This window comes from Coenobita brevimanus, chromosome 1 (assembly GCF_032717465.1).
Source record: "Coenobita brevimanus isolate Jiangsu-jjx chromosome 1, ASM3271746v2, whole genome shotgun sequence".
Lineage (NCBI taxonomy): Eukaryota > Metazoa > Arthropoda > Malacostraca > Decapoda > Coenobitidae > Coenobita > Coenobita brevimanus.
The window spans coordinates 33,969,117-33,992,695 of NC_136954.1; the positions used below are offsets into that span (position 1 = coordinate 33,969,117).

Here is a 23,579-nt window from a genome sequence, read left to right on the forward strand (position 1 = left end):
CAACAAGTTGAACTTGCTAGATTCAGGCAGACCATGAGTATCGCATGAAACAAGGTGGAACTGATCATCTAGCTCTGATGATTTTGATGTGGCTAAAAATGTTAAACTTGTCCCTCCTCTTTTAATGAATCTGATTTAACAAAGTATTTTCAGTTGTTTGAGAGGGTGGGGCAGCTACAGGTTTTAATTGGCCTAAGGGCTATTGGCCAGTACTCCTTCAAACTGTTCTCTACCGGTAAAAGCTCAAGTAACTTATGCATCTTTGCCTCAGGATCAGTCTGATAATTATGATGTAGTTAAGAGCTTGGATTCTTAAGGCCTATGAGCTTGTTCCTGAAGCCTATAGAGTAAAATTCTAGGACAACTTACAAGCAAGATAAGCAATCCATGTTGAGTATGCAAAAATCAAAGAAGATTTGTTATGGAGCAGTGGTTAAATTCTAAGAATGGATTCTGATTTTGACAAATTTAAGCAGATGATTTTGCTGGAGTGACTTCAAAAGGTGTATTAGTAAAGATGTTTCCTATATCTTGAGTATGAGAAAAAGAATAGATAATTTGTCTGATGCTGCAGTTTTAGCTGATGAGTATGTTCTCACTCACAAGAGATATTCTAGAGAAAAAGGGAAAGCTGGAGAGTAAGTACGTTGCCTCTACTCAGAGTACAGGTAACAGGAAAGAGAATACAAGATGATGTTTCTCAGGAAGTAAATACCAGCTTCACCTCTAGATTTCAGAAAAGTAAATGTACTTATTGTAGTAAGCTTGGTCATCACTACGGAGAGATGTTTCAGGAGACAGCGTGATGTGAACAAAAAGGAGTCTTTAAATATTCAGTCAATTGGTCTAGTGTCCACCTTGAGAGTTCCCAGAATTCTTTTAACTGAGTTAACTGAACCTGCTTTGAGGGGTAACTCTAAATCTCTCATGATGGAGCTCCTTCTTTGAGCAGTAACGTGGGTGTGACACTCTCAAGAGTTCAAGTGGGTGTGCTAATTTCCTGTCTGATGGTTTTGTCAGTCCTCTGGACAGTACATGACAGGAAATCAGTTAAAATATATCGTGATACAGGTGCTTGCCAATCCCTTATGCTGACCAGTGTTCTAGGCTCTAATGTTAATTCCTCTGATGAAATCTGTAATCCTACAAGGTGAAGGGAATAATTACTTCTCTGTTCCCTCTGTGCAGAGTGAATCTTAGAGTCTGGTTTTGTTAGCATGGTTCTGTTATGGTTGGGTTGGTTGAGACACTCCCAATGTCAGGTGTAACTTTCTTACTTGGAAAATGATATTGGTGGAAGTCAAGTGTGTCCAGCTCCTCAAAGTTGTTCAGTGAGCCAGTGGCTGCAGTCCCAGGATTGTGGATGTCCCTGATGTGTTCCCTGCAGATGTGCTGTCACTAGGGCTAAGTCTAAAGTTACTGGTGATTTAGAGGATAATGATGATGATGATGTTATCCTAGCTGACACTTTTCTTAAGCTAATTTGGACCACTCCACCAGATGAGGCAGTACCCCGTAGTGTTGATAATTTGTCTCTGTCAAGAGTTGGTTGAGTTGCAGGTTGCTGACCCTGAGTTGAAAGGTCTAGCTAACTCTGCTTACAGTGAAGAAGAGTCAGCCGGTGCTTCTACTTTGTTATTATGTAAAGTCAGGAGTACTTATGTGAGGAAGTGGAGACCCCTCAACAGCATCAGCCGACTGTGAATGGGAGGCGCTGTACATCAAGTTAAGTCATCCCTCGTGTTTGTAGGCAGGATATCATTAGAGTGGCCTCATGATTCCAGTTTACAGGCAGGCAGGACACCTTGGAGTGAGAGGAAGACTGTGGCACGCATTTTGAAACACTTCCTACTGGCCAGGTATCTTCAGGGATGTTTCCTGGTATTGTAAGTCTTGTCACACCTGTCAAGTTGTGGGAAAGTGTAATCAGACTGAAAAGGTTGCACCTCTAGTTCCCATTCCTCCTTTTGAGGCGCCTTTCACCCGTGTGTTGGTGGATATTGTGGGCCCCTCTTCCTAAGACTTCTTCAGGATTTTCTTATGTGTTGACCCTGATTGATATGGCTGCTCGTTATCCTGAAGCCATTCCACTTAGAAAATGTCTCAGCGGGGAACGTGGTTAAGGAAATGCTGGGGTTCTTCACAAAGTTTGGTCTGCCCAAGGAGGTACAGTCAGACCGGGGAAGTAATTTCATGTCAAATGTTTTCAAGCAGTCTCTGGAAAGAGTTGGGCATCTCCCAGATCACGTCTTCAGCTTACCATCCCCTGAGACCTGGAAGGAGCGCTTGGAGAGATATCATCAAACACTCAAATCGATGCTCAAGAAATACTGTTTGGAACACCAGAAAGACTGGGACAAAGGTCTTCCATTTGTTGTATTTGCCATGGGCAAGAGAATCTCCAAATGAATCACTGGGCTTCTCACCTTTGAACTACTGTTTGGCCATGAAGTAAAGAGGACCCCCTTAAGTTACTCAAGGAATGCTGGCTGTCGGAGGAAGATGACGTCAACCTGCTGGAGTATGTGATGAAGTTCAAAGAACGGCTGTCCACTGCTTTACAGCTAAGGTAGAGAGAATTTAGGAGCTTTGCCTCAGGAGAAGATGTAGAAGACTTGGTAGCTGATAAGAAGTCCAGGTTACGCCACTTTCAGCCAGGAGATCAGGTTTTGATTCTGCTACCAGTTCATGGGCAACCTCTTCAAGCCAAGTTTAGTGGTCCTTATTTCCTGTGGAGAAGAAACTCAGTGATGTCAGCTATGTCATCGCCACACCAGATCGTAGAAAGAGCAAGCAACTATGTCACATCAACATGCTAAAGTTATATCACAGGCGGGACGAAAATAATCCAGTCTGCACTGTAGCTGTTCCACCCGAGTCTGCAAGTGAAGCTCTCCCATGCAGTATGAGCCTGAGTGATAGTTTGGGGAAGAATCCTGATATCATGAATGATCTCCAGACTAAGCTTTCTCATCTACCACCCAAGGAAAGGCAGGAAAGTTTTCGGCATTACTGCAGGAGTACCCGCAAGTGTTCCGTGACAGCTCCAGGAAGAACCACCGTGTTGATGCATGATGCTCGATGTTGGAGACGCAAAGCCAATTAAATTGCCTCCTTACCGTGTGAACCCAGTGAAAGTTCCTCTCATCCAGAAGGAGCTTGGCTACCTGTTGGACCACAAGATGATTGAGCCCTGTCAGAGCGAGTGGAGTTCTCCTGTCACTCTAGTCCCTAAGCCAGGTGGGTCACAGCGGCTTTGCATCGACTACAGACGTGTTAATCAGATAACTAAAACAGACACTTACCCCTCTCCCTCATGTGGAAGATTGCACAGGACAAGATCGGAAAGGCTAGGTACATAAGTAAGTTTGATTTGTTAAAGGGATACTGGCAAGTACCTATGACTGAATGTAAAGCTAGGGAGATCTCATGTTCTGTAACATTAGGAAAGACATTTTTTTGCATGTTCTGTAATGCCATGTGGTACAGATTGCATTAGGAAATAATAAGAAATTTCCTTTGTACCCTCTTTTTTTCTTTGTGGGGAGTTTGTTTGTGGGATACCCTATGATGTATTCATCCTTTGTGTAATTTTAACGCACCTAGTTGCTGCATGTTTTCCAGATCACGAGCGTGTTCTGCCTCAGTCCCCCTTCTACCGTTATAGTAGAGTAATGTTCAAGCTCTCGTATGCTTGGGTACGGGATTGCGGGATTGCAGCTCTTCGTCCCCATGGCTTCATTTATGCCGTTGCTGCCGTCCCACATAAGGTTGTATCAGGCTCTGCTGGCCCCTATAGTATAATGAGCTCAATCTCTGCATCATTGCCACTTAGATCTGCTCCTCATTTTGTTCTACATCTCTGTCCTCCCCTGTACAGATATTATTATTGTGAGTGCTCAAGAAATTCCAACCATCTAGCAGCTGTGTGTAATTTGAGTATAACTGTTGTTGCATTTTGTTCTTTGTACTGTATAGCATAAGTTTAATTTCTAGGCCTAGTGAAATTGTAATTTATGTAGGGTTCTTTGTCAGTCATTTTTGATGATAGTTTGTATCTGTAATAATTTATCTGGCATTCACTGAGTATTATCTGGTATCTCATTTTATCAGGGCTGACTTAGATAAATTTACTCTTGCTAACTTCGTGTTAATAGAGGCTATTGCAGTTAACCATATATTTAACCTGTTTATTTGCCATTACATTATCCTTATGAGTTCTGAATGTTTTGTTGTTAATTCAAGCATTAAACTTTAACTTGTAATTTTACCTAACTCTTTTGTTTTGAACCTGGAACTTTACGGGACAGTAGTGATTTTTAGCATTCTCACTGAAAGTGTACGTTATCTTTCTCTGTTCCGTAACAATATATATATAATATATATATATACATATATATATATATATATATATATATATATATATATATATATATATATATATATAATATATATATATACATATATATAATATATATATATATATATATATATATATATATATATATATATATATATATATACTGTATGTTGTTACATAGCCTATGATTTCATCATCCTTTGTGTAATTCTAACGTACAGCATGCTGCATGTTTGATCACGAGCGTGTTCTACCTCAGTCCACCTTTCTACCGTTATAGTAGAGTAAGTCGTTCTTTCTGTTGTTCAGAGCAGGATTGTCAACTCTTTGTCCCCATGGCTTCATTTGCGCGTCCTTCTTACAAGTTGTATCAAGCTCTGCCGGCCCCTATATAATGAGCTCAGTCTCTGCAGTATTGCCACTTAGATCTACTCCTCATTTTGTTCACATCTCTGTCCTCCCCTGTATAGTTGTTATTACTGTGAGTGCTCACGAAGTCTCCACCCATCTAGCAGCTGTGTAATTTGAGTATAAGTGTTATTGCATTTTGTTCTTGTACTGTATAGCATAAGTTGATTTGTAGGCCTAGTGAGGTTTTTTTGTATTCATGTAAGGTTCTTTTTGTCAGTCATTTTTGATAATATTTTGTATCTGTAATAATATATCTGGCATTCACTGAGTATTATCTGGTATCTCATTTTAACAGGGCTGACTTAGATAAATTTACTCATGCTAATTTCGTGTTAATAGAGGCTATTGCAGTTAACCATATATCTAACCTGTTTTTTGCCATTACATTATCCTTATGAGTCCTGAATGTTTTGTTGTTAGTTTGAGCATTAAACTTTAACTTATAATTTTACCTAACTCTTTCATTTTGAACCTGGACCTTTACGGGACAGTAGTGATTTTTAGTATTCTCACTTAAAGTGTACATTATCTCTCTCTGTTCCGTAACATAAATTTGGCGACCTCTCATCAGGATATTCAGGATATTATCATAAGAATATTGCTTGATATTTTGTGACTGTGATTTATTCATGATGTCTACTATTACTACACTTGATGAAGCCAAAGATTTTTTGTCAAATGTGGAAACAGTGTGTGATGTAGAAAACAGAACAAAGAATGAACTTAAGCTTGTTGCTCAACAATTGGGAATTGCTGTTCGCTGTCATCATTCTAAAGATCAAATTGTTGACATGATTAATGAAAGCTTGTTTAATGTAACTCCTCCAAATGAGCAAACGCAGATTGAATTAGCTAAGTTACAGCTAGCCCTGCAGGAGGCTCGTGCTAAGGAGGCGGAGTCTCGTGCTAAGGAGGCTGAGGCACAAATTGAACTTGCCAGGATTCAGGCAGACCATGAGTATCGGATGAAACAAGGTGGAACTGGATCATCTAGTTCTGATGATTTTGATGTGGCTAAAAATGTTAAACTTGTCCCTCCTTTTAATGAATCTGATTTAACAAAGTATTTTCAGTTGTTTGAGAGGGTAGCTACAGGTTTTAATTGGCCCAAAAAGTATTGGCCAGTACTCCTTCAAACTGTTCTCGCAGGTAAAGCTCAAGTAACTTATGCATCTTTGCCTCAGGATCAATCTGATAATTATGATGTAGTTAAGAGCTTGATTCTTAAGGCCTATGAGCTTCTTCCTGAAGCCTATAGAGTAAAATTTAGGACAACTTACAAGCAAGATAAGCAATCCCATGTTGAGTATGCAAAAATCAAAGAAGATCTGTTAGAGCAGTGGTTAAATTCTAAGAATGTGGATTCTGATTTTGGTAAATTTAAGCAGATGATTTTGCTGGAGGACTTCAAAAGGTGCATTAGTAAAGATGTAAGCCTATATCTTGATGAGAAAAGAATAGATAATTTGTCTGATGCTGCAGTTTTAGCTGATGAATATGTTCTCACTCACAAGAGATATTCTAAAGAAAAAGGGAAAGCTGAGAGTAAGTACGTTGCCTCTACTCAGAGTACAGGTAACAGGAAAGAGAATAAAGATGATGTTTCTCAGGAAGTAAATACCAGCTCCACCTCTAGATTTCAGAAAAGTAAATGTACTTATTGTAGTAAGCTTGGTCATACTACGGAGAAATGTTTCAGGAGACAGCGTGATGTGAACAAAAAGGAGTCTTTAAATATTCAGTCAATTGGTCTAGTGTCCACCCTTGAGAGTTCCCAGAATTCTTTAACTGAGTTAACTGAACCTGCTTTGAGGGGTAACTTAAATTCTCATGATGGAGCTCCTCTTTTGAGCAGTAACGTGGGTGACACTCTCAAGAGTTCATGTGCTAATTTCCTGTCTGATGGTTTTGTCAGTCCTCTTGACAATAATGACAGGAAATCAGTTAAAATATATCGTGATACAGGTGCTTGCCAATCCCTTATGCTGACCAGTGTTCTAGGCTCTAATGTTAATTCCTCTGATGAAACTGTAATCTTTCAAGGTGAAGGGAATAATTACTTCTCTGTCCCTCTGTGCAGAGTGAATTTAGAGTCTGGTTTTGTTAATGGTTCCGTTATGGTTGGGTTGGTTGAGACACTCCCAATGTCAGGTGTAACTTTCTTACTTGGAAATGATATTGGTGGAAGTCAAGTGTGTCCAGCTCCTCAGTTGTCTAGTGAGCCAGTGGCTGCGACCCAGGATTGTGATGTCCCTGATGTGTTCCCTGCATGTGCTGTCACTAGGGCTAAGTCTAAAGTTACTGGTGATTTAGAGGATAATGATGATAATGATGTTATCCTAGCTGACACTTTTCTTGCTAATTTGGACCACTCACCAGATGAGGCAGTACCCCGTAGTGTTGATAATTTGTCTCGTCAAGAGTTGGTTGAGTTGCAGGTTGCTGACCCTGAGCTGAAAGGTCTAGCTAACTCTGCTTGCAGTGAGGAAGAGTCAGCTGGTGCTTCTACTTGTTATTATGTAAAGTCAGGAGTACTTATGAGGAAGTGGAGACCCCCAACAGTATCAGCCGACTGTGAATGGGAGGTTGTACATCAAGTTGTCATCCCTCATGTTTGTAGGCAGGATATCATTAGAGTGGCTCATGATTCCAGTTTGGCAGGACACCTTGGAGTGAGGAAGACTGTGGCACGCATTATGAAACACTTCTACTGGCCAGGTATCTTCAGGGATGTTTCCTGGTATTGTAAGTCTTGTCACACCTGTCAAGTTGTGGGGAAGTGTAATCAGACCGAAAAGGTTGCACCTCTAGTTCCCATTCCTCCCTTTGAGGCGCCTTTCACCCTTGTGTTGGTGGATATTGTGGGCCCTCTTCCTAAGACTTCTTCAGGATTTTCTTATGTGTTGACCCTGATTGATATGGCTACTCGTTATCCTGAAGCCATTCCACTTAGAAATATCTCAGCAAAGAACGTGGTTAACCCCTACACCGCGGGCTTGTTTACCAATTACTTGCGTGTCCCGCGGGGTTATTTGGGCTCCGAGAGACTCTCAAAAAATATTTGCTAAAAATCAGTTATTAGTCCTAGAATAATAAAATTATATATGCTTATAGCACATACCTTCAGCTTTCTCCTGGAATGATTGTTGAGCCTTCGTCAGTTTCCGTAGGACTTGTGGAGACCTCTGAAGTAGGGTAACTAAGTCTCCACTTTACACTTCCCGACAACCCGTTATATGATTACCACAGCCAGATACAAACACTATAAACACTATTCTACCATTTTCAAGTAGTTTGGGATCCATACTAAAAAAAAAACAGTGTGAAAGCAATGGAAATTACGAGCGCGTCTGATCGCCGCACTTGCGCTAGTTCGCTCTAGGCACTCTGTCATTTATTATTCATAAAACCCCTCACACTTTATATTTCTATTACTATATCACACTTATATATATCTGGAGTCTTTCTCCATAAGTTTCATTCAGTCGTATTATTTTATTGTCACTGAAGTCATTCTATTTTTCAGTCAGTAAAATACGTAGAGAGCCACGGATTCACTCTCACTGTTATAACATAAATTATTTGTACTCATATTCTTATATTACTAATTACTTACATTACTATTTACATTTTCTATTCTATTTTCAATATTTACCCTTCTATTTTACTTACAATATGTTATTCACTGTCACTTTCAGTAAGATGAAACTATAGTACACTGTTCAATCATATGAACTGAACATCCATTGCTTTCACCTGCTATTTACACATTATTTACACATTATTTCCAAATAATTCTGCTTCCACACTTGCACTGTTAGAACTGCTTCTGGCTGTGATAATCGAAGAAGCAGGTTACACAGAGGGGAACCTGGCATTCAGCGCACTGCCAAGAGGTGCGTTTATGCTCAGGTGTGCGGCGTGTGGTATGCGCACATACCTGACACCTGCGAATCGCAGCCTTCCTTTTCCCTGTGGCAGGCATTAGCTCAAGTCTGTGCCGCTCCATATACGCCCTCTGCTCAAGTCGGTCGGGAAGTGTAACTGGATGGCGCCTTGGAGTTGCTGCTTGCACCTTACCATATTTTTCCAGCAGCTGCTGGACACAAGTCCTGGCGAACAACCTCAGGGAGAAGGACTTGGGTGGCTTTACCTTCATCTTGTACAGGATGAAGGCGTTCAGCATCGTCATATCTATGAGATGCAGAAAAACTTTCCTGTACCACCTAGTATTCTTCCTGAGGCAGTCGATCTCACCAATCATCATGTCGGACTTGTCCACCAGCCGCATGTTTATATTATAGTCCAACACAGCATCAGGTTTCATCACAGGTTCGCCTGTCCTACGGTCGACCTTCCCACTGTCTCTCATCTCCCCCTTATGTACGGTGGTGAGCATGTGCACGACTCTCTTGTCATGCCACCGTATTGCCAGCATCTTCTCAGACTTGCGTAGGTGCACGTCTCCTCGCTGCGAGTTTCCTGCCTCTGGGAATTTGGGGAAGTTGGCACGATTACTTTTGACAGTGCCGCAGGAGCCAATGCCGTGCTCAGAAAGGTATTTGGCAAGTTTCGGTGCTGTATAGTAGTTGTCTGTATACAGCACATGATTCCCACCAAAATACTTTTCTAGGAGCACTTTCACTACACAGCCTGAGAAGCCAAGGGGTGTGTTTTATCGAGATCGACAGTGCTGGCTGAATATATGACGAAGTCAAGGATGTACCCCGTCTTACAGTCGCACAGTACAAAGAACTTAATTCCAAAGCGATGGCGTTTGCTTGGAATGTACTGAACAAACCGAAGACGTCCTCTGAACAGAACCAAGGACTCATCAATGACAACCTTCTGAAATGGGTGGAAGAATGACATGAACTTATCCTTCATTCTGTTCAGAATCTCCCGGATCTTCCAGAGTGGGTCGGTTTGGGAAGGTACATCGTTGTCGGCAAAGTGCAGGTTTCCCATGATGTTCCGGAAGCGATCTCTGGCCATGTACTTGTTGAAGGTCGGTGAGGGTAGTAAGGGGTCCATGGACCAGTATTCTTCCAACTCATGCTTCTTGGAGTGTGGCATAAGAAGCATGAGGGCAAAGAACACATACAGCTCCTGCACTCCCAGCATGGTCCACTGTTGCATCTTGGCTGCACCTGTACCACTAGCAGCACGTTGTGATTCGAACCTGTTAGTCTCATCACATATGTGCTGCATGACTTCGTCATCTAGGAAGGCAAAAGGTAGTCGACACACTCAGCATTTTCGTCCATAGTGAAGGCAGGCTGAACTCCTGACGAGCTCTCATCGAAAACCAGGTTTTCGGGGACAAAATCTGACCCTTCCGTCCACGCGAAGGCGTCCAGGATTCCCTGGCGTGGCGGTGGAGGGATGGTGGTGGTGGTGGTGGTGGAGGTTGGCTGAGAGGGAGGCTTATCACGGTCAAGGTCACTCGCACTGACCCTAGGTTGCCGTACAGCACTAGCAGCCCTTACCCTACTAGCTACACTACTTCTCACTCTCTTAGATCTACCTCTACCTCTACGGCCGGCCTTCACTGTTGATGCTGGTGGTGACTCCGACGACGAAGACTCCGGAGATAACTCAGCCGACGATGATGACGAGATGAGTAAAGCGGGGCTTGGGGAACGGGGAGGTGAATGATCTCGTGACTCATGGCGGGCTGGGTCACGTGGGGGCATTGTTCTGGGGCTAACACGCCGCCTTTTCACTCCCTTCCCAAATTCTTTTCCTTCCTGCACTAAAGGCTCCTTTCCCTTGGAGCTACACACAGATTCACTGGTAGGAGCACTTGTTGTCGCTGTTTCTGGCGCGATAAGTTCACCCGGCTCATCACACGATTCACCGGAATCGTCAAAATCGCTGTCCATTATTATCATCGACAATTCAGCAAGTTCTCGTGCCACTGCAGAGTCACTGAGGCCTTTCCTGCTTGCCTCAACACTTTTCTTGGGGGTAGAGGTCACGGGGCCCTTTGCAATGGGCGCAGAAGCGGCAGGAATGGCGGGGCGCGAGTGCGACATGTTGTCTCTGCAGTGGAGGACAAGGAACTAAATGCCGCGGCTTATCTGAGAAGGGAAGGGTTGACAATGACACTTTAGGCTGACTGCTGCTAACTTACAGGCTAATTTTTTATAGGTAGAAAATCTCGGCAATAAATAAAGAAATAGGTACTTCCAGGTGAATGTAAATGTCAATTAGGATTCTCCCTTCCTTTCTGATATATATTTTTATTACAGACATCGATTACAAGGCATAAATCAAAGGGGAAATTACCGTGGTAATGTAGCGAATGAATGCACGTGAGGTTTTGTCAGGTGATAATTGGGCAATTTCAGGAGTATAACACTATCACTTACCTGTTTTTTTTTTGGTATATATTATTGGGTAAAAATATTGGGCATAGGGCTTATTTCAATGGATGAAATCTGTGGAAAAAGAAGAGGGAAATTTCCGTAGCGCAGCGCGGCGTGGGAGGTGAGAGGAGAGGGTAATGGAGGGCAAGTAGGGAGGGGAGTCAAGAAGGGGGTAAATTATCTGAGAAGGGAAGGGTTGACAATGACACTTTAGGCTTACTGCTGCTAACTTACATGCTAATTTTTTATAGGTAGAAAATCTCGGCAATAAATATAGAAATAGGTAGTTCCAGGTGACTGTAAATGTCAATTAGGATTCTCCCTTCCTTTCTGATATATATTTTTATTACAGACATCGATTACAAGGCATAAATCAAAGGGGAAATTACCGTGGTAATGTAGCGAATGAATGCACGTGAGGTGTTGTCAGGTGATAATTAGGCAATTTCTGGAGTATAACACTATCACTTACCTGTTTTTTTTTTTGGTATATATTATTGGGTAAAAATATAGGGCATAGGCCTTATTTCAATGGATGAAATCTGTGGAAAGAGAAGGGGGAAATTTCCGTAGCGCAGCGCGGCGTGGGAGGTGAGAGGAGAGGGTAATGGAGGGCAGGTAGGGAGGGGAGTCAGGAAGGGGTTAAAATAGCTAAAATGTCAACAATGGATGGGAGTACAGATGAGATTTGGAGTGCTGACTAGTGTTGAACATTGGCAGTACTGATATATGATACAAGCCACCACTTGAGAGCCCGGGATAATTCAAAATAACACAGAATCACAAAAGTGACGCCCCGCGGTATGATCCATTGTAGCCGAGCGTCACGAAAGTGACGCCCCGCGGTTAAGGGGTTAAGGAAATGCTAGGGTTCTTCACAAAGTTTGGTCTGCCCAAGGAGGTACAGTCAGACCGGGGAAGTAATTTCATGTCTAACGTTTTCAAACAGTCTCTGAAAGAGTTGGGCATCACCCAGATCACGTCTTCAGCTTACCATCCCCAGACCCAAGGAGCGTTGGAGAGATATCATCAAACACTCAAATCGATGCTCAAGAAATACTGTTTGGAACATCAGAAAGACTGGGACAAAGGTCTTCCATTCGTTGTATTTGCCGCAAGAGAATCTCCAAATGAATCACTGGGCTTCTCACCTTTTGAACTACTGTTTGGCCATGAAGTAAGAGGACCCCTTAAGTTACTCAAGGAATGCTGGCTGTCGGAGGAAGATGACGTCAACCTGCTGGAGTATGTGATGAAGTTCAAAGAACGGCTGTCCACTGCTTTACAACTGGCGAGAGAGAATTTAGGAGCTGCTCAGGAGAAGATGAAGACTTGGTATGATAAGAAGTCCAGGTTACGCCACTTTCAGCCAGGAGATCAGGTTTTGATTCAGCTACCAGTTCATGGGCAACCTCTTCAAGCCAAGTTTAGTGGTCCTCATTTCGTGGAGAAGAAACTCAGTGATGTCAACTATGTCATCGCCACACCAGATCGTAGAAAGAACAAGCAACTATGTCACATCAACATGCTAAAGTTATATCACAGGCGGGACGAAAATAATCCAGTCTGCACTGTAGCTGTTCCACCCGAGTCTGCAAGTGAAGTTCTCCCATGCAGTATGAGCCTGAGTGATAGTTTGGGGAAGAATCCTGATATCATGAATGATCTCCAGACTAAACTTTCTCATCTACCTCCCGAGGAAAGGCAGGAGTTTTCGGCATTACTGCAGGAGTACCCGGAAGTGTTCCGTGCCACTCCAGGAAGAACCACTGTGTTGATGCATGATGTCGATGTTGGAGACGCAAAGCCAATTAAATTGCCTCCTTACCGTGTGAACCCAGTGAAAGTTCCTCTCATCCAGAAGGAGCTTGGCTACCTGTTGGACTACAAGATGATTGAGCCATGTCAGGGCGAGTGGAGTTCTCCTGTCACTCTAGTCTCTAAGCCAGGTGGGTCACAGCGGCTTTGCATCGACTACAGACGTGTTAATCAGATAACCAAAACAGGCACTTACCCTCTCCCTCGCGTGGAAGATTGCATAGACAAGATCGGAAAGGCTAGGTACATAAGTAAGTTTGATTTGTTAAAGGGATACTGGCAAGTACCTATGACTGAACGTGCTAGGGAGATCTCATGTTTTGTAACACTAGGAAAGACTTTTGCATGTTCTGTAATGCCATATGCTATGAAGAATGCACCAGCCACATTTCAGAAGCTCATGAATGTTGTAACAGAGGGTTTGGCAGGGTGTGTTGTTTATATTGATGATGTATTAATCTTCAGTGACAACTGGAAAGATCACCTATGCCATGTCAGTAAATTTCTTGACCGTTTGGTTCAGGCTAATCTTGTAGCTAATTTATCAAAGTGTGAGTTTGGTCAAGCTAAAGTTCAGTACCTTGGGTATGTAATTGGTGATGGACATGTTGCACCACCAGGAGCTAAGGTTCAGGTTATAAGTGATCTTCCCAGACCTAAAAGTTGGAAAGAGCTACAAAGATTTTTGGGAATGGTAGGTTATTACAGGAGATTTGTTCTTAACTTTTCAATTCTTGTATCACCACTTACAGACCTACTGAAAAAGGGAGTTAAATTTGTCTTTACCGATAACTGTGAATCCTCTTTCAACAAACTTAAAGCTATCCTATTAAGTCAGTCAGTGCTCGCTACTCCAAATTTTGCTAAGCCTTTTAAGATGGCTGTTGATGCAAGTGATACAGGAGCTGGGGCTGTTTTGCTGCAAGAGGATGATCAGGGTATTGAACACCCTGTATCTTATTACAGTAAGTTCACTCCACCTCAAAAGAACTACTCAACTATTGAGAAAGAGCTTTTGGCCTTGATTTTGGGTTTACAGCATTTTTCATTTTATTTGTGTTCTGGTTTTGACCCCATAGTCATTTATACCGATCATAACCCACTGAAATTCCTTAGTAAGTTTAAAGATAAAAATCAGAGATTGACAAGATGGAGTCTACTTCTTCAGGAGTATTCATTAGACATACAACATGTCAAGGGGAAAGAAAATGTTATTGCAGATTGTTTATCTAAACTTTAGACAGACTGTTTTAGAGTAATAAGAAATTTCCTTTGTAAATTTCTTTTTCTTTGTGGGGAGGTGTTACATAGCCTATGATTTCATCATCCTTTGTGTAATTCTAACGTACAGCATGCTGCATGTTTGATCACGAGCGTGTTCTACCTCAGTCCACCTTTCTACCGGTATAGTAGAGTAAGTCGTTCTTTCTGTTGTTCAGAGCAGGATTGTCAACTCTTTGTCCCCATGGCTTCATTTGCGCGTCCTTCTTACAAGTTGTATCAAGCTCTGCCGGCCCCTATATAATGAGCTCAGTCTCTCCATTATTGCCACTTAGATCTACTCCTCATTTTGTTCACATCTCTGTCCTCCCCTGTACAGTTATTATTGTGAGTGCTCAGAAAGTCTCCAACCATCTAGCAGCTGTGTAATTTGAGTATAAGTGTTATTGCATTTTGTTCTTGTACTGTATAGCATAAGTTGATTTGTAGGCCTAGTGAGTTTTTTTTGTAATTCATGTAAGGTTCTTTTTGTCAGTCATTTTTGATAATATTTTGTATCTGTAATAATATATCTGGCATTCACTGAGTATTATCTGTTATCTCATTTGAACAGGGCTGACTTAGATAAATTTACTCATGCTAATTTCGTGTTAATAGAGGCTATTGCAGTTAACCATATATTTAACCTGTTTTTTGCCATTACATTATCCTTATGAGTCCTGAATGTTTTGTTGTTAGTTTGAGCATTAAACTTTAACTTGTAATTTAACCTAACTCTTTTATTTTGAACCTGGACCTTTACGGGACAGTAGTGATTTTTAGTATTCTCACTTAAAGTGTACATTATCTTTCTCTGTTCCGTAACAATATATATATATATATATATATATGAGCCTCAGTGGTAGAGTGTGCGTTTTCGTACACGGGTGGACCAGGGTTCGCGCCCCACCAGGGTAATAAACTTTGGGAGTGTTCACCCGGCCACGTACTGCATTGGCGGACACAAGGGGTGCTGTGGTTGAACCAGTGTCGCCTACTGTAAAGTATACTTGCACCCAGTCGGCTTGCGTGAGCGATTACACTTGGTTCACTGACTACAAACACATCCAAAGCCACTTCAACACTACAATTACACTTACAGGCACTTCTCACCCTACATACAATTTCTACCAGACAACCTAAGCCACTTGGAAGAGATACATTGGCTGTATCGTCCCGACTTCGGTCGGGATAGGCCGGTCCTGCAGTGGATACTCAAACGGCTGATGATGATGATATATGTATATAAAGATGTATAAATCATCATCATGATGATCATCATCCGTTTGAATATCCACTGCAGGACCGGTCTATCCTGACCGAAGTCGGGACGATACAGCCAATGTATCTCTACCAAGTGGCTTAGGCTGTCTAGTAGAGATTGTATGTAAGGTGAGAAGTGCTTGTAAGTGTAATTGTAGTGTTGGAGTGGCTTTGGATGTGTGTGTAGTCTGTGAACCAAGTGTAATCGGCCCGCGCAAGCCGACTGGGTGCAAGCATACTTTGTAGCAAGCGACACTGGTTCAACCACAGCACCCCTTGTGTCCGCCAATGCAATACGTGGCCGGGTGAACACTCCCAAAGTTTATTACCCTGGCGGGGCGCAAACCCTGGCCCACCAGTGTACGAAACGCACACTCTACCACTGTACATATATGTATTTATATATGTATATACATGTATATACTGTATATATATATATATATATATATATATATATATATATATATATATATATATATATATATATTACAGAGCAACTCTTGCACATCTTTTTGATGCTTCTAAGCCTGAAATCACCCATTTTGATTTATTTCAAACATATGATAATAATTTTCAATGGATACTACTACTACTACTGCTGCTAATAATAATAATAAATTATTATTATTATTATAATAATGAAGAGGAAGAAGTATTAATAATCACCAGTACTACTATTACTGCACCCGGAGGAGGGGGATCTAACCTGCGTATCCTTGCCACATTCGGAGTTATCGAACCACCACTTGTTCTTCAGACTGTGCAGGTCTCCACTCTCCTTCAGGTTCAGTATTGCCAAATTGAGGCTTTCCCTGTGGACAGCAGGTAAAGGGGATGATTAGAACGTGTATAGGAAGAATGAGGAAGAGAATGAAAGAAGACAAGGAGCGAGTGATATGGGGAGGGGATGGAGAAATTGGCAATTAGGAGGGAGGGAGGGAGGGAGGGAGGGAGGGAGGGAGGGAGAGAGAGAGAGAGAGAGAGAGAGAGAGAGAGAGGTGGGGTGCAGAGGATGTTTGGTATGTGTGTGCAAGATTTAAAAAAAATATATACCATATTGGCTACCACACCATAAAAATTTTCCAGCAAAAGGACGGAAATTGCCAAGTTAAAGTGTTTTATCTACAACTCATCTTCATCCCAGTGCAACATCTTTGTTACATACTTAGCTCTGAAATACTGAAATGTGACTTTAGGCTTCATTCAGCTGTTGGCAAACACATGACGCCAATGGTACCTCTTTACCCAGGCCGTGTTTCACGAGCATAATAAGTTCGGCGTCTGATGACTGCACTTGCATTCTGTGCACGGGTGAGATGGGTCTAAGGCATTCCTTATGGGGGCTTAGGTAGGTCTCTCGCCTTAAAAACTCCTGTGTATCCGGGTCCAGATTATGTCCATATTTTCATACCGTTAAAGGGAAGTGTTCATTTTACTCTTCATACCTCTAGACAGCTTCATCCAGCCTAGGAGAGACTTTTTAAGCTGGAGGCGTCAGACATATTCCCCGTTAACCTGTTCTGTATCAGAGATCTTCCCCATGCAAGATAATATTATGTTCCCGTACTGAACGGCTCAAACCTATTTCTGACTGATATTTTCTGTACTCACTTAAGCGGCGAGTGTGGAAGGGTGGCTACGCCGTACCCATTGGAGTTCAGGTTGTGTCCGATCTTCATGGTGTCGCAGGGAAGTTGTTCGTTGATGACGTCATTCTTGACACTCTCTAGCAGAAAGGCGTACTTGCCCTTTGACGTTCGTACCCGCTCAATGCCTTCCTCGTACGTGGACGTGAACACATGCTTACGCGACGACATGAACTCCCACATTCGACTGTACACACTTACCCTGGAACGCTGAAAAGGGTGAAATAATAAACTAATGGAAACAACAATATAACACCAACAGCAAGAACAATACTGAAAAGACATTCTTGAACAGTAAGGTGAAATCATATGGTGATTGGTACAATACAATATGCTGATCCCCTCACAGTGCGTGGAGGTGAACAGATTCTTGCAGGAAGACAATAATCTTGGAATGCTGAAAAAGAATGCAATTATACAATGGTTGTTTTTATGTGGCCTATACTTAAACGGACAACGAGCTGTTGCGAAAACATATTAAAAAATAGTCGCTTGCGTTGTCTACACCACCATCATCATCATGACCACAGCCAGCACCACCACCACCACCATTGCCATCTAATCGAACTGTCCACAAATCGACCCCAAAGCACTGCTGGGACCTCTTTTTCCCCTTCAGTCTGGTACGATTTCATTTAAGTTAAGAAAGACCTCGTACTGAAGAGGTTAATGATGGCTGTGTTTAACTCTTCCAGTCTGAAATGTCAAAATAAATAAATAAATAAATAAAAATCTGGTGGCGGCAAGAAAAAGGGGAAAGGATGTCAATGATGAACTTGACTCAGATTTTTGTCTTGTTGCAGCTTATTTCATGTAACTCAGTGGCAGAATTAGACAGTACTGTACCCTTCATCCTCTCCATAGCACTTCATGACTAGTATCATATTCTAGTGATACTCTCTTGTTAACACTCAGTATTGAAGTTGGAGAGAAGGCAAATTTAGGCCAAGATAGAGAAGAATAGTGAAAAACTTCATCCCATCAATCTTATGACGTGTTGTTCATTGAATTATCTGTGTAGGATAGTTCATGGGACACATCAAGCAGTTACGACATCGACTACGAAACCACATCAGTGTATTACCAGAGTGGGTGGCATTATGAACATTGTGAGTTTTTAACTATCTTTAATTACAATAACCAGAACAGCCCTATATACAGAACCTAAAACTAACAAATGAACATAATACATCACAGAGTAAGCTCATTTATAGCACCTGATGATCAACACAGCATGCTGAAACTCTCAATGTCTTAGTACTATATCCAATGTAACAATGCTTTCATGTAAGACTGCACTATACTTCTCTAGTGGTCACCAGTAGCCTATCTAAGCACCACACGCTTTTACCACACAGATATGTATCTTATTCATCACTATTTCTTTAACTGTTCACCAAATAAGCCACAAAGTAATAATGAACATCCTGTGGTACATGAGTGAAATACTGAAGCACAAACAACAGGTGACCCAATTAATAACTGGCTGTCTTAACTTGCTAGTAGTTCTTGTCTGTCTGCACTATTGCCGTGGGCACTTTACTGCACACTGCCGAACTGCCTCGTGCACTCATTCCCCTTCCAGCACAAATCCGTAATTAATACATTGCACAAACCATAATGGTATCTCCACATATAAGCTTGAGAAAGTATAATGAATTCCACCAATCACAAGTATCAACATATAAATTGAATGAAGAATATATTATAGTACTCAGTTCTGTACCCAAGAATGTACTGCCTACACAGCAAAACAGAATTGTGTACACCATTCATGAACACACACAAAAGCCAACAAACTAGGGATGTCTAAGCATATATATATATGTAAGAACTCAACTCCGCACGTTATACACTCACAGCCACGGGTAGTACTACTCTGGGTTACGTTATTCCGGGTCTAATGGCCAACAACCCCACGTTAAGAGTACATAACACTTACCAATCTTCTGTGCGCATTTGGCTTTACCACACACAACACAATAATGTGAACCCCCGCCCATGTTTTCCTCTTTTAATACCAGGTTCACATGAGGGAAAGCCACTTCATCTCACACCATTTATTGAATATACGCAACCATAGTTCCTTTGTCTTGATCAGTTCATTGCTATATGATCTGACTGAACGTAATTTTATATGTAGCTATGTATCTCATGTGGTTTCACGAGTTTTAAGCAATCATTTTTCAGTTAGAAAGAAGTTAAAGTGGCAACAGTCGAAGTATGGTCATGGCAAAATGTCTGTTCCTCAAGCACGTACTTTGTTTATGTGCAGAAAACAAACTTTGTCGCCAACGCCACCTGCATTCATTACACAACACTACAGTATCATGCTCTGAGGTTCCATTCAGGATTAATGGCCCTTTTAGAGCTTCAGGCATCTGGCAGCAGATAGATAAATAGACTATCATCATATACAAGTCTATGGTCACTGGAGACGACCTTGATTCAGCTCTGTCCTGACTGACAGCTGATGACGTAACAACAATGCTATCCACAATCCCTGAATGACCAGCAAAGCACTGCGATTCACCAAGTGGCAATACACAGTAATTTGGTGTTTGTGGCGTGACACTGTTACCATGACATCCCAGCCTCCTCTTGCTACCTTTAGACAACTGGGATTGGCAGAGACTTCGGACCACTTGAGAATAAATGAGCACTCCTAAGTTGAATATTATTGCCAGGAGGTAGCTAGACCACAAACATACCACACTGGACTGAAGGAATTAAACCAACTGGGATTAATACACAAACCAGAAATAACCTGAAACCCCCCCCCCCATACACACACACAGTCGTCTTCAACAAAACGATTCCATAGAAAGAGTAAGTTTGACAGACTCATTTGTAAAGCTTAAACCTCTTTTTTTATTTACCATCTATTAACTAAGTCATAATATATGAAAGAGAAAAAAAACATTGGCTTACCTCGAAAAACTTCATGGATGATCCCCCTTGGAGCGTGCCATACTCCACCTCAGTCTGACTGGCCAAATCGTCCACAGAGTTGATGGGGGTGATCAGCCTCTCGACGGTGAGGAAGGCGGCCAGGCTGGCGGTGTACGAGGAGATGATGATTAGCGTGAAGAACCACCACGCACTTCCCACGAGACGACCCGACAGCGATCTGCAAGGTGAGTGGTGATGGAGGCAATATTCTGTGAGAGAAAGAGGTGTGGAAAGAGCTGTGAGGGATGAAAAGTGTGAAAAAGGTGTATGGATGATGAGTATGATGATCAGCATACAGAACCACCACAAACTTCCCATGACACAGCCCGACAGCAATGCGGAAGGACAGGAGTGGTGGATGCACAATTCTGTGAGGGGTAAGGGTACTGTACATTTACACTGAGGCCGGAACAGAACGTATTCAGACGCAAACTCTCCGATCGAGTAGGTCACAATAAACCTGTAAGTATGTCTCGCTTCATAGGCCATGCTCTACATAAACTTTTTCTTACTGCCACACGCAATGTAGTTGCCACTGAGAAACGGATTGGTCACAAAGAGAATGTGATTTTTTTTTTTTTTTTTAATACCAACCTACATGATCGGACAGTCTACGTCAGCAGATGTTTTTTAGTTTATTTTGGTCTCAGTGAGGTGTGAAGTAATCTATGAGGGAAGGAATGTGTGTTAAAAAGGAGTATAGTTGTTGCTGATGGATGATGATTAACGTAAAGAACTACAATGCATTCCCCATGACACGGCCCGAGAGCGACCTTGAAGGTGAGCAGTGGTGGAGGTGATATTCTGTGAAGGGGAAAGTTTTGGAGACAGATCTGTGAGGGAATGGCGGTGTCAGAGAGGCCATTTAAGCCAGAGATCGTCTTCTATAATACATTCTTGCCCTCTACAATTTAATTAAACTAAAGCGAGGTTTTTCGAAGTGAAGAAGTAAGATACGAGAATTAAAACTTCATTAACCCCTTTCCCACAAGAGGTCCTGCCTAAATTGCACAAATTATTTGGTGTCAACATTAAGAATACCAAAGTCACGATATTGGAGGGCTAACCACTTCACGACGGTGGCCTCTTACATTTTAGCCCTGCTACCACCAAATTAATGTACAGTATTAGGCTTTCGAGAGATTTTTCGAATGGTGAGAGTCAGACACAGCCCTCATTATAATGTTCACTGGCAGACGTGCATCCTATTCCCGAGGGCTAGGTAGCGTCCTTGGCTTCGCAGCACTTTCTGAATGATTTATTCCGCATACTCTTGTTTTACTCTCTTGTACGAGTACGTTATGCAGTGCTATCTGCTTCTGCCTTCACCTTTATCATTGCTTTTCTGTGTCTGCCCTCCTCTCTTCCTATATCTCCCATCTCTCCTGTCACTTTTTATTGCTCTTCTTTCCTTTTCAGGTGGCTTTACATTGAGTGACAAGCCAAATGGTTTCCAGTAACTCAGGAAACCATTTACATTAGTGGGTGGTTACTATGTAACGTGTTCCCTACATGTCAGCAAATGGGTTAACAGGGGGTTAGTGCCCCTCCCCATAAAACAACTCAAAGACAAATGGCCATCCCTTACGAGATTATGGCGTCTGGTTATGGACAGATAGATAGGTCGACGTTATGGGTGCAAAGTATGTTGATAATAAAGTTACAGAAATAGCAAACAAGAGGAGGGTAAGTTGATTCGTATAGGAAACCTTAGGGAGAGGTGCTGAGAAAGATACCAGACGGGTGAAGAATATGCGTCCTTAGTTGAAGTAATTTACTGACAGCATAAATGAAATACCAGAAAACAAATGATTGGATTGAAAGGACTGAATCTGTTTCCTTTTCGTAAGTCTTCCAGTCTGAGAGGTTCTTCGTGAGGTGCAGAGAATCATGCAGTGTTGACCCTTTCACTGCAATGACGTGGTGGAATCCGAAGCTGTTTTATTAAAGTAAAAATGGATTTCTAGTACTGGACAAATTAATGGAAACTAAATCAAAACTACTCCAATCCGAAAAGTCTCTCGAGCTGAATATCACTGCTTGGAGATAACAAAGAAAAAAAGTTATCAGGACAGCCTAAAGTATAGAAATAATCTGATTTAAAAAAAATGTCAAAGGTATCTAATCATCCTTTGGCGCCAAACTACGAATTTTGTAATTTATCCCAGCTGCCAACAAGAGAGAGAGAGAGAGAGAGAGAGAGAGAGAGAGAGAGAGCACAGAACAACACACACACACACACACACACACACACACACACACACACACACCATTCAGCCATACATTCTCTTTTTCTGTCAGTCTGTCCAATACTCAAACATGGAATCACCAGTCATTATAAAAGTTAGAGCCACTTGCACATAAATAAAAAAATAAATAAATAAATATGATACACTCAACATCCGGAGTCCTGTCGCCTCTCCTGCTTTTTCTCTCCATGGGGTTCGGTAATCAGTCCAGTGAATCAGCAGCAACCAACATCGATAACTTTGTATAGTCGCGGCGCACGACTCTGAGGTTGTCAATATCGTTACCCGGCAAGTTACCTTTAAACGGTGCGTCCGATTTCGTATCATATTATATACGAATCATATTATTATACTCGAATATAATATACCCGAATCATAAGCGTATCATATTATACACGAAATCGGACGCACTGTTGAGGGGAAGGTTGCCAGGGCACGGTATTGACAACCTCCGAGTCATGCGCCACGACTACAGTATAAAGCCATCAAAGTCGGTTGCTACGGATTCACCACACTGATTCTCAATGTTCATAGAGAGAAGGGCAAGTGACAGGACTTTTGATGGTGACTGTACATTAAGCCTGTACGGATGATGTATATTTAACTCTCACTGCTCGTTTGCTATGGTTCTTAAATGTTTATAATTATGAAGGAGTCTATCTATAAATATTAATGTCGGACCAACTAGAAAAACACTGGCCATAAACTCTGTCTGGTCGTCGTAATACTGCAGTTGTAACTTGCATAAAAATCAGTCCTCTGTTGCATGAATTTCCCAAAGTGAACCAGAGAACATAGCTTTGTATGTGTCTGTCTGTCTGTCTCTCCCGCAAAAATATAGGATTCTTTCGATCTGCAATTATCAAGTAAGTCTTCCTACTACCATAAAACCCAGTCAGCCGAGAAATAACCATTATATCTGTATGGTCTGTGTATCAGCATAGTTCTCACCTGCTCGGGCCAGAATTCCGTGACCCCTGTACACCTGTAATCAAGGAGCAAGTCTTTCCATTAATATATACCGTACACCAGAGTTCCTAGGAATAAAATACGGTTCTTATCTGTATGGTGTATATCTCTGCTCCTCTGAACTGTCTGCATGCATTCCTTCACCTCTACGACGGGCGCGTAGCACCCGTCTAGCAGCAAACTCTCGTCTCTTTTCTGTCCAACTCTCTAATGCCAGAGTTAACCGTTACTCCCAGTCCTTCATTTATGCAACAGGTCAACTCTGGAACTGTCTCTCTCT

At 42.0% G+C, this 23,579-nt stretch overlaps 1 protein-coding gene across 1 annotated transcript in view; it reads right to left on the reverse strand.

The window, feature by feature from the left end:
* LOC145393493 (glutamate receptor 1-like) overlaps positions 1-23,579 on the reverse strand; it is a 292,984-nt gene that overhangs the window by 14,982 nt on the left and 254,423 nt on the right. Inside the window, exons 14-16 of the mRNA XM_080267656.1 lie at positions 20,061-20,259; positions 17,095-17,339; positions 16,190-16,295 (exon numbers count right to left, since the gene is read on the reverse strand). Coding sequence (XP_080123782.1) covers positions 16,190-16,295; positions 17,095-17,339; positions 20,061-20,259 — 550 coding nt within the window. The remainder of the gene's footprint in view (positions 1-16,189; positions 16,296-17,094; positions 17,340-20,060; positions 20,260-23,579) is intronic.